This window comes from Camponotus vicinus, unplaced genomic scaffold (assembly GCF_025532165.1).
Source record: "Camponotus vicinus isolate PSW18456_S1 unplaced genomic scaffold, iyCamVici1.0 SCAF_7, whole genome shotgun sequence".
Lineage (NCBI taxonomy): Eukaryota > Metazoa > Arthropoda > Insecta > Hymenoptera > Formicidae > Camponotus > Camponotus vicinus.
In genome coordinates this window covers 8,051,506-8,064,138 of record NW_028141979.1, presented here as the reverse complement: position 1 = coordinate 8,064,138, position 12,633 = coordinate 8,051,506, and the positions used below count along the sequence as shown (strand labels likewise).

The following is a 12,633-nucleotide window of genomic DNA, read 5'->3' as shown; positions in this document are numbered from 1 at the left end:
ATTTCGGTAATATTTCAGAAAATGCAATGTATTAATTTAATTTGATTAGATGTAATCACATTGACATAATTTAATAAAAAATTTCTTTATTAGATGCTTAATTTTAAATTAAATTTTATGAAAACGACAATTTTGAAAGACACAATCTCTGAAGAAAAATATTATATTTGTTATGTTTGTGTGTTAAAATTATTTAATTTTCTTTAAAGCGATTATATATCCTGTTTTGTTATAACTCACCTCGTATATTATGATGTCAGCTGATCAGAATTTAGTTTTTTGATAATAATCAAATATATTTAACTGTTTATTTTTATAAATTATTAATATCGAGAGTATATCTATATTAACTTGATCTCTCTCTTGCCGCTCTGAGATACTACCAAAAAATGTCGTTCGACAAACGATATCATAATAAGCATGTTATGGAAACAACCTTGAAAATCTCAAAATAATATAAAATCAAGTTAATACGTGTCATACCAGTCAATAAACACAATAAAATGCCACATGATTAAATCAACTCTCTTACTCTATATATTTAATTTTTAAAATACGCTTTAAAACAATGAAAATGTTTTGTATTCTCTCTATACTTTTATATTTTTTCTTATGAGCAAACAATCCATCGCTGTTTGTGTCTTAATTTATTAGCTTTAGTTGTAGATTTATGATATTCAATGTCCAAAATCAATATTTTCTTATATTCTATAAATAGAATAAAAAACAGGTTTCGAAAAAAAATTAGATAGAAATAAATTTTGCAAATTGTCGTATAATATGTTATATAATTTTGTACTTTTGTTTGCAAGTGTTACATAGGTGATAAAATATATATCAATAAGAAAATATGTATAAGGAAGATATAACGTTTTTAGATAATTAATTTCGAATTTATCAAGTTTCTTATATTACATGTTCTTACGCATATAGCAATTATTTAATATTATCAGTCTTAAAAGGGTATCAAAAGTTGTAGATTCCAAGTTCTTAATATTTCGATATAATTTTAATTTTTAATCTTTCAAAGATATTTTAATTTAAAATTTTTAAGTATTAACGTCATATGCATTATAATTATCGAGGTATTGCTATAAAACATACGATTTTTGACATTAAAATAATTTTAGAAGCATCAGATATCTGTGAATTAAGAGAATAATTTATTACATTAAAAAATTTTGGTATTAATCGGGAGGATTAAAACATATACTTAGTTGTAAGTATTATGAATTGAAGAAGCAGTATTATCTGTTTAGAATTTAATCTGATAACAAAACTACATTTGACCAATTCCAAGTTCAATTTGACTCTAATCCATCATAATATTTCTGATTTTTTAACCCAATCTATTTATTTAACATCTGATTTTAATTTTGTTGAACAGTGTATATATAAATTTCACGGGATCAGTAAAAATAAAAGATCAGTATAAATTAATTTAGCAAGAAAATATTGAAAAATTTTTATTTGATTTTCAAGCTTGAAGTCTGCACTTTAAGAAATATTTGTAAAATTTGAATGTAACCCCCCGCTGCGCTCGCCTCTTTTCCAAAAGTAATTTAGTTTAATAACACTTTCTTTTCGTGACTATGTTATAATTATTATATAATAGATTAATAATATATGTATAATAAATTTTTCTTTTGATATACGTCGAAAAAAGTATAAAAAGATGCATCAATAAAATATACAATACAATAAAAATCTCTTATAGAAATCCAGCATCAAAGGAGTTAATTAACCTCAAGTGGAAGCCAGTGAAAACGAAGCCGATGGAATGGTTCACCGGAGTATTCGTAGAAAATTCAACTAAGATTAGGAATAAAAATCTTCTCTGGAAGAGAATGACATTCTGGGATAAGCTAACACATCAAATGAAGTTTCGTGGGGCGGATTAAAGGAACTTTAAGGAGGAGTTGTAATTCTCAATCTCATTAATCGCATACATTTTTATATATAAGTAGTGGGAAGAACTTTCAGTGATTATAACAACACCAGAGTGCTGAGATCTCATATGAAATCTTAAGAACTGATTTTGAAAATATATTTTTAAATTTCTTTTTATTGGAATATTCATGATTTCAATTAAAACTTTATAAACTACTTATGAATGTTATTATAAAATTTTGTAACAAAATTATTTTAAATACATGTTTCTCAAGACATGAAATCACATAATATTTTTGCAGAGTTTATTTTTTAAACATGAACTTTTTTTATAAACATTATTAACAATACATATTTTTATCATAGATAAAGTAAGATATATACGTAATTTTTATAATCTTCCTATTAAAAATAATTGCAAAATAAATACATGCTTTGGTACAATTAATTTTTAGAGTAATAGTATTACAATTTCTGTACAATTTTTCTAATAATTTCTCACCGCTTGTATTGCAATTTAATGACCGGCATATATAAATACTTGTAATATATTGATTGTCTTTAATATATTAATTGTCTAATAATTTTCTTTTTTATAATAAAAGAAATACATCTTAATAGAATAAAAAAATAAATCTCCAAAAAGAAACAAATTTCATAAAACTTTATGTCATATTTTTGTCAGTATTGCATAAACACACACTAAAATAATATATTTATAATGAATAGAAAGAAGATGGAATAATTATAGATAATTTATTCTCTTGTGTTCATCCAATTATTTATGTTACAAGTTTAGATACATAGACACATATATATACTATATCTAATTGATAATTAATAATTATATCAATTCGAATAATATACTAAACATGTGATATTTGGCTTTTTGTTAATCTTAATATAAACTTAATTGTTATTTCGTTTCCTATTAGAGACATCAAATTACAGATTTTAAATATTTACGGCACATACATTATATATGATGATACACTACTGATATCTTGCATACTGCAAAAACGATAAATTTCTGACATATAGAATTTTAAAAGCCTTAGATCTTTTAATAAAGAGAATAAGTTACTTTTTAAAAAGTCTTTTTATTAACCAAAAAGGATTAAAATGTGTAATTTGTTGCAATTTTTTTTTTTTGAATAAAATAATCAGTATCATCTGTATTGAATTTAATTTGACAACAAAACTTTAAAACTCTATTCTTAAACTCTAAATTCAACAATGAAATATTAAATCCAAATCGATTTGTTAAATCTCATTTAGTACAGAACTTCTGATATTTTATTTAAACTATTTAGCATTTGATTCTAATTTATATATCACTCGCTTGTTCATTTTTTTACTCTTTTCTTATTCTAGAGTTATTGTAATTATTATAAAAAATTGTTAGGTATTCATTTTTATGACCACTGCGCTACTATAGTTATAAATATGACTGCCCTTTTCTGCTTTTCTAATTCTTTTTTTGTACATTGCGTAAAATGTAATTTACTCTCTATCTTTTGTATTATTCAATCGAAACCATTATGTTATTTCTGTCGCAACGATTATTTGACGTCCATTCAATATACTGTACTCCATATTATTTTTTATTCGTCGAGTACAATAAAGTTACATCTACTAGCACGTTCTGTCTCATACTGTGATCTATAAAAATAATTATCATTAACAATTAACTCTTTGGATTTATGATTAATATCTTAAGAATGAAATTTTTATAAAATTTGTATGATAATTGTGAAATATTTCATATATGCATTACATACACATTACATAATATATCAATTCATCTTGAAAGAAATATTCTTTTTTAATTATGGCACACAAGTAGTACTTTAAGAAATAGAAAAATTGTAAGAAAAACCGCGCAAAAGAAAGAAGACGTAATAATGTTTACTATAACTGCTTAAATAGTACTCATTAACTTTTTATTCTAGTATTAACCACTATGTCATCGTTATCGTATATGTATTTTTTATTCGTGAAGGCTTATTTTTAATCAAAATGAATAAATGAATAAATGAAAATACAAGAACTATTCATATCTTAAAAGTAAATATGTGCATACATTACATTTAGCTATTTTTTTCTGATTTAATTGATTAATCAATCAAGTGCTCTAAAAATATCATCGAAGTCTTTTATAAGATATCGATATTCGTACAGTTGATTCTTTGTTTGATTCCAACGTAATTCTAGCTTGCGGTTTACATGCTTTACCATAATATCCATATGCTCTTTTCTAAATAACCAGTATTTGTTTAACTGAAAAAGATTATTTTAATATTTATTTTTAAAGTAATTACTTTTCGTACTATAAATTCTACCACATTTTCTAGTTATTAGGATAATTAAGATAAAATAGTAATATGATACAAAGATAAATAAGCTTAATATAATAAGAAATTAATAATTAATTATATCTAAGCTTATATAAAATTTACCTTATCACCATATTGATCATGATCGTAATTAATCAGAGAAGGTGGTGGATATTTCAGAAGATACGGGATTTTATATTTCATGTACTCCTTTATCTAAAACAAATTTCCTTTTTAGATTAACATGTAAATAGTAATTCTATATTCTGTCTTCTATTTTATAATATAGTAGAATTTTATATGATATAATTTGTCTTTAGCGTAATTATGCAACGAAACGTCTGTCTGAAAAAACTTTAGACTGATATAAGAAAAGATCAAGAAGTTAAAAAGTTAAGAAGTTAAAACTTTCACATATAGTGTTCTGCAATAGATACATTCTTGTATAATAGATCATATAATAGAATATAATCCCCTCTAATTTTCACATATTATTATGCGTAATTATTTTTAACTTTCACAAGAAGTCATTAGAAATAACTTTATATAGGGTTTTCAAATTATATTGAATTAAAGAAAAATAAAAGTAACCTGTTAACAAAAATAATACGATAGAAATACAAGAAAGTTTTATAATTTATGTATAAATGTCCCGATGTTGTCCAATAATCAGCAGTTTCTAATACATATATCATAGAACAGATAAGTCTAAATTATGTTCAGACATACGGTATATATATTGATATTCAAAAGAAGAGATTAATGAACAATTATATTTGTGTACATGTACATTTGTATATATAAATCTACATATAAGTTTATAAAATTTACCTTGTCAATTTGTTGCTTAGAATATACATGGTTAATGATGATAGTTAATATTGGAATAACGTCGATTCGTCTATAAAAATGAAACAACAACTTTATATAAGTTTAGAAAACAGAGCAAATCTTGTAATAATTGTACAATTGTTACATATTTTTACAAAAGTAATATTATTACATGGGTTTTATGCTTTCCAGATTGTATAATATGAAATCAAATACTTCGATATTCTTTGCATGTCTCGCAATAATAGAACAAAAACTGTTTATATGATCGAAATCTGTGATTACTTTTCCCTGAGCAGCGTCCAATGTCATTAAATCTATATACTTGAGAATGATTGAGGAATTTTTGGAGCAAGCTAAAAATTTTAAAACACTATAATCTAATTCTTTCAAATATATATTAAACATTCGCATCCAAGTATCGTCACTCGTTGACTTCAAACCATTGCAGAATATCCATTCTCTCCATCCCGTCCAAATTCTGATATTAAGAATGAAATAAAAATAAATAATTAATGAAATAAAAATAGAATATTAAAATTTAAGAAATAAAAATAGATTATTAAAATTCGTAATTCTATCTCTTGATCACATAAATTATCAAGCATTTCACTAAATACAAAAAATTGTATCTATAAAATGAACGTGATTGAGAAATAATTGCAAAGAGTAATTACTTAGTGCGATTGGTATAAGTCGAGAGATATCGGTTTAATTTATTTTTAGCTGTTAACAAGCAACCATCATGATTCGTGGTGCATAACCATCTTGCAGCCTCTTGCTTCAAACATTTAGTGAAAACGTTCTCCTGACTCAATCTATTTGATTGCAAATTGGGATATTTCATTTTCCACATAATCGTATTCAATGATGTTATTATTTCTGTCTACAAATTGTTAAAAAATGTATAAGAATTTATATATTTATACATTTATTTATATGTTATAGAAGAATTGATAAAGTTGGTGCATATACTCCTATTTTAAAAGCTATAGATATATATATGTATCCAAATAATATAACAATCTTCTTATAAGATTAAAAACATGATAAATGCGTGATTAATGTTACACCTAATTAATACAATTTGATATTATCTAATATCTAATTATTATCAATTCTTCTTAATACTAAACAAATGATAGCACGAGAATTTAAAAGCCGAAGTTGGACTTTGGAGAGTTAAACATTGTGTATATTCATCTATATTTTATCTTATTATATATATATATAAATTATTTAATATAAAACGCACATTTTTTTACTTACACAAACTAATATTATTTATACCTTTATAAGTGCGTTTTCTGGAAATGCAAAGAAACCTGATATACATTCCAAGTTTTTGAACATAGGATACCATGCGATATAATCTGTATCTCGCCATAGATAGCGAGAAATATTCAAGAATATAGTAGAATTTAGTTGGCCTGTCATCAGAAAGTGAAATGTATCGTCGATGATTTTAGCACGATCGAGAACATGTATTTTTCTAAAAGTATTGGTGTTCAGGTATTTCGAAAGTCTATTCCAATTCTCGGCATCATAATTGACGCGATAGCATTCTGTGGTTTGATAAATAAATTCTGAATTAAATTAAATTTTTTATTGAATTTGTCAAATAATAATTTGAAATATCTTTTATCTTCTTATATTCGAAGCATATGAAAAATATATTAAAAATTGTGTATTAAAAATTGTGATTATTATAAGAAGCGAATTGTGGATTGTCAATATTAAATTATGTCACCCTGATAAATCAATTTATAGAGCTATGCAAAAAGAGTTATGTCAACCTAAATTTATTTTATTATTTATATTACGTTTATAATCAATAATGATAATAAAATTATACTACATATTTCGTTACGTCTAACATTTTAATGTATGTACAATCTTTAGATCGTGCATAAAATTTTATTATAATAACAATAGACTATGTAGACATAATTTAAAAAATATAAATAATCAGGTAAAAAAATTGAAACTTTATGCATATGTATGTGTAACAAATTACGTATTATTAATATTAATAACTATTGTAATTAAATCATTATAATTAAATCATCCAATAATTAAATTATTAGATATTAAATAATTTTAACCATTGTTGGATGCTTAAGAAAAATGTTCTCTAACTAATATATAAAAAAATTTGCTATAGATTGAATTATATACAGGATGTCCCGTTTAAACTTTTACACAGTAACTCGAAAACAGGCGTTTTGAAAAAGAATGTTTCAAATCAAAGTTGTAGGGTAGAGAGAGGAAAAGAAGATAAGAATATCAGTTGATCCTGTAGATGTCAAGGACAACCTAGTTGTTTTTAAATTTAACTACTCTACTTTGTCTATATAAATCAATTTCTCACAATATTCCTCGCAAAAAAGTTATAAGGATAAAATAGCCAAAAATTGAATAGTTTTCGAGATATTTTATACTTTAAGTTGACAAAATTTTACATAAACCATAAAATATCTCGCAAAATATTTACTTTTCGATTATCTTATCGTAATACTTTTATGCACAGAAAATGAGAGGAAACAATTGATATAAAGAAAACACGCAATTATTTTTAAGAAAAAGTGAATTTGCTACGAACAGCTATATATGTAAAAGTATAATAAATTTATCGATTAATATTTACTCCTTTGTTGTAAATTGGCCAATATCCAGTCACTCTTGTTTATGAAATCTATATTTAATGTATGGTGCAAAATATGTGGTGCTATCCACACTTCAGGCAATAATATCTTCCAATTAGAATGCGTTTGTGTAGTAATATTCACAAATATCCATGTATCCATGTCAAAATTTACAGATATATTCAAGCTGCTATTATTATAATTTCTTTCCACATTAATCACAGGGTAATGTTTTAGTTGTGTCCAACTAGCTATTCTGTCCTTTATATTGTATTTGATTTTGTAAGATGATTCTTCCGCAGCACTTTGCATAACGTGCCAGAAAACATTAATACTTGTGGCGCTAAAAATCCAAAGACGAATTATAAGGAAAAATAAAGAAAATATAAAGGAAGATATATTAAGAAAAATATTGAAAAGCAATTGAAATGTTTAAAGAACAAAGTAAAATTGGAAGAGCAGTAGTGACAGAGAAATGTAAATTATATCAAATAGAATTGGAATAATAAGAAAGTATTAATGGTAAATGGCAGAAAATAATGAATAGAATAGTAATTTAAAAAGATAAATGTATTACAGAAAAGAAATAAAGTAAAATAAAAAGAATTAAAAGATATAAGGAGAGAAGATTTTAAAAAAACAAGAATGAAATACGCAGATGTATAACGAAAAAAGTTAAAGAAAATTGGAAGAAGAAGAAAATTAAAATAATAATAAGTACGGACACAAAATCGAAGTTAAAAGTTAACAAGAGAAAAATTAACAAGTCTTGAAATTACTAATAAAAATCATGTATAAATAAAATTATATTAGAAAACACAGAAAAGAATAAAATCATAGAAGAGAAAATCGATAAGAAAACAAAAAAAAATTTCAAAACTGAAAAATAAAACAAAAAATAATTTAAAAAGTAAGTAAAATTAAAACATTCATTTAAAAATATGCATTTAAATTTATGATATAATAATATTGTAATCTATATTACTCACCGATTTATATGTCTAAGTATATTTGAATATATTTCGATAGCTTTCCAGAATACATCTTCGGGGAGTTGTGTGTGCAATGTGCGAAACATAATGGTTGCTATGAAAATTGACATTAATAAAGTAAAAATGTAGTATGTATAAAATAAATTTGCTATACCTCATTTGGATATATAAATTCATGAACATAACTGTTATATAAATAAAGTTAACTTTAATTAAGTTTAACTTTAATTTTATTTTTCTGATAAACGTTATTTATAATAATATAATTATAATAATATTATAATTATAATAATATTTACGTAAACAATAATACAAATAAATCACAACTAAATTATTTTTTTTATTATAATATTTTTTATATGTAGCATTAAAGAATTTATCGATAATGAATTATTTGCTTGATTATACCCTTGATGTAATGAGGAATTTCAAAAGAGCTATTGAATCCTGATTCGATTGTGAACGGCCATGTATCCTTAGTGCTCCAATGAAGAACATCATGTTGCATTTGAACCACAAAGAAATCTCGTATCCCAAAATACGGAAGTGTCTGGAAAAGTTTTAATATAATTAAATAAATATTTAATCAAAAGAAGTGCTCACACATTCAATGATATCATTTCAAATTATGTATTTTTAAAGTTATTTAAAAAATATATATATATCAATATGTATAAATTATAATATTTTAATTTAATATTGCTTATGTGGTAAGTTTTCGCTGATTATCGTTACGAAAATCTAAATATTTTAAAATTCCAATTATTTGAGTATGATTGAAATAATTAACGCTAAATATAAAATAACCTCATTGGTGGCGAAAATTCCAAAAAACATAGCAAAACCTTTGCTTAACCAGAATTGCCACTCATATGGATTAATTCCATTATAAAACCATTCGTGCATCACCTTATATCTTATTACTCGCGCTATTTCAATTTTGCGTATCTCATCATCTGTTTCTTGATTAAATATAATATCTTCTTCTCTAAAAATAATTCGGAAATATTACAATAAAGTATAGAGAATACAATAAAATACAATAAAATAAGAGAATTCCTGTTATAAATATGAAAATTAGTTGTATCACAGATAAATTAAATAATTAAATTATAAATAGATAAATTAAATAGAAAATATAATTGCTTTAAACAAGAAATAATATATTATATGTGTTCATTTACAAAAACACACACACATACGCAAATTACTCTTCTAAATTTAAATATAAATTCTAAATTTAAATATAAATATGTTAAACTATGATACATTATTATTATTTATTGAAATACTATAAATATAAAAATATACATATAGTTTTGAATTCTATAATTGCGAACAGCGAGAAAAAATATTATTTTTTAATATATATTGACATTTCTCTTTAAATATATTTACATTTATATAACAAAATATATTTACCTATAAAGAAAGGATCCCAACATTATCTCTTCTGCTTCGAACAACCCCGGAATTGCGATGTGATTTTCTTCCGGAGTTTTCCTGATATGCGGCAATTCCTCCAAGAACCGCTTAATATTTTTAGCAACTGCGTATGCAAATTGCATATGTGGTTTTATGTCTGCTCTGCACAACAATCTGGCACTCTGATTTGTTTCTGAAGTAAAGGCGAGATGAAACACACCCGCTGCTATGAAATACACGGGCATTACAGGAGTAGATTTGAAGCGTGTCCATTGCATATTATTTTCATCCATATTTACTTTTTTGACGGGCATATTTGATAAAGCCGTGTAGTCTGTATGATGCTTTATAGAAATGTTAAAACTAGCATATAGAGTATCTTTCAAAAATGGAAATAATCTTCGAGTCGTATATTTGTAATAATGCGTTGCACTCAACCACCTATATATAACAGTATATTTCAAATAAAAAGTTTTATATAACAATATATTTTAAATAAAAAGTTTTCAGTTACTACTGAAATATTAGAAATTAAAAGAGAAAGAGAAAGAAATGGAAAATACACAAATGTATATAAAGACTGTTAAGACTATAAAGACTGACTATTAAATACTATTAAAAAATTAATTATATAATATTTATATCATATTGCAATTTGACTATTGTGCTATATTTTTATTTAATATACACGTACGTCATAAAAAATATTTGTAATATCTATAATAAATCTACATAAAATAATATATTCATAATATTCTCTAAAATATGCACTTATATAAGATAATAAATATGTGAAGATGATAATATGTAACAGTATTTTTAATAATTAAGATTTCATTATCTATATATAATCAATATTTGTCTTGTATCAAAAAGTTTTTGATAATAGGAATATTATGTATACTTCCAATGCAAAAGATTTTTCCTGATTTAATTACTTATAGAGAAATTTTTTGTGAATTATAAAAGAACTATGTTTGAATAGTAATTTATTGAATCATGTGATATATGTTAAACTATGTCAATATAGTATAATAATAATAATGATATGAATAGTTTGCAAAAATTGAAGCAAGAATGGTATTTAGAGAATGGTATTTAGAGTCTAAGTTATTTAAAAACTACTCACACTCTATCATTTTGTTTATTCATGTAAATTCTAAATCCTCCATCTTCAGCTATAAGACCGGAAAATATCATATTCAGAGTGTAATATCCTGATAATAAATCATACGGAAAAAAAATGGTAGTTACATGCGTTTCAGTGTTATAGATAAATTTCTTCGGCCTATAGACAGAAACTTTTTCTTCATTTTTCTTAGATATTTGTGTACTGTTTGTTAGCATAATTCTAATCATCGCCAAATTTTCACTATAAAAGTAAATATCTTGTGTTTTATGAGGAATATAAATGCGGACATTATATTCGCCGTAGAAGATATCGTCATTGACATATAGTTCAAAATAGATGTTATAATGTTGCATTATATCCAGCTTCGGTAGTATGGACAACGATGTATCATTAAGAGGAGCCGCCGGCGCCGCGACAATAAATATTAGACTGCAACTTAATACTTTTAGGAATGCCATGTCACTCTTTTTCTCTCTCTCAATCGTCTTAAATAGCTAATTAACTATCTTTTCTTCTTGAAAAAAGAGACAAATAAAATTATATATATATATATATATATATATATATATATTATATATTATATATATATATATATATATATATATATATGTATGTATGTATGTATGTATATATGTATATATGTGTCTATGTATATACATATATACATACACATATATATACATACCATATATATATAAAGAACTTTTAACACATTTCATAAAGAACTGTTTTATTAAACGTTTAATTTTAAATTAGATCGTGTGATTTTTATTTCATAAATAATATAATAATATACGCTTCAAATTAAAATTCTGTCCTTTTAATAATTTCGAAAAAGGCAGCCATTTTTGACCAAAAGAATTATACATGTTATGTTTCTACATTAAAATTATTTAAATTGTCCTTTCGATGTACATAACATATACATTTTATTTATTTTTAAAAACGACTATGTAGGTATTTTGTTTTAATAACAACTCACCTCTCGTATATAGTTGTCTGCAGATCAGAATTTAGTTTTTTGATAATAATTAAGCGTAGTTAGCTCGTTGTTACCATATATTATTAATGTAGACAAAAACTATATATACTTGATCTTCATGTTCTGAGAAACTTCCGAAAAATGACAACGTTCGATATCTGAAATTATAATAAATATGTCATTAAAACAACTTTTAAAATCAAAATAATGTGAAATGAGGTTTAATAAGTGTCTTATTTATCAATGAGTAATAAAGTGTGAATATTTGATTAAATTAACTCGCGCGTTTCATATTTGGTTTTAAAGTAATTATTTTTGGAAAATGTTTTAAAGCCATCGAGAAATTGTATTTCATATTTTCATTTTCTTTCTTCTAAGCAAATAATTCATCTCTATTTGT

The 12,633-nt window shown here is 24.0% G+C and overlaps 1 protein-coding gene across 2 annotated transcripts; it reads right to left on the bottom strand.

The window, feature by feature from the left end:
* Positions 1–2,167: 2,167 nt before the first annotated feature.
* On the bottom strand, positions 2,168–12,381 carry LOC145974385 (thyrotropin-releasing hormone-degrading ectoenzyme-like). 2 transcript variants are annotated; one of them, XM_083104192.1, is made up of 14 exons: positions 12,234–12,381; positions 11,249–11,762; positions 10,117–10,560; positions 9,502–9,682; positions 9,103–9,244; positions 8,692–8,788; positions 7,705–8,045; positions 6,348–6,622; positions 5,735–5,943; positions 5,230–5,538; positions 5,058–5,127; positions 4,350–4,442; positions 3,979–4,170; positions 2,168–3,552 (listed from the first exon to the last, which is right to left on the bottom strand). In XM_083104192.1, the coding sequence occupies exons 2-13, from the start codon at positions 11,707–11,709 to the stop codon at positions 4,012–4,014; spliced, it is 2,781 nt and encodes a 926-aa protein (XP_082960318.1). In that variant the 5' UTR covers positions 11,710–11,762; positions 12,234–12,381; the 3' UTR covers positions 2,168–3,552; positions 3,979–4,011. The 2 variants fall into 2 exon arrangements, with proteins under 2 accessions (XP_082960318.1, XP_082960319.1); XM_083104193.1 differs by lacking the exons at positions 2,168–3,552; positions 3,979–4,170 and having other exon boundaries at positions 4,355–4,442; positions 5,343–5,538; positions 12,234–12,380.
* Positions 12,382–12,633: the final 252 nt, after the last annotated feature.

Excerpts from the sequence above, each read along its gene's own strand:
- LOC145974385 (XM_083104192.1), bottom strand. The coding sequence starts at position 11,709 with ATGGCATTCCTAAAAGTATTAAGTTGCAGTCTAATATTTATTGTCGCG. Across the intron at positions 8,046-8,691 it reads ATACTTAGACATATAAATCG|CGCCACAAGTATTAATGTTT; the intron begins GTGAGTAATATA and ends TTGGATTTTTAG. Across the intron at positions 6,623-7,704 it reads GGCCAATTTACAACAAAGGA|AATGCTATCGCGTCAATTAT; the intron begins GTAAATATTAAT and ends ATCAAACCACAG.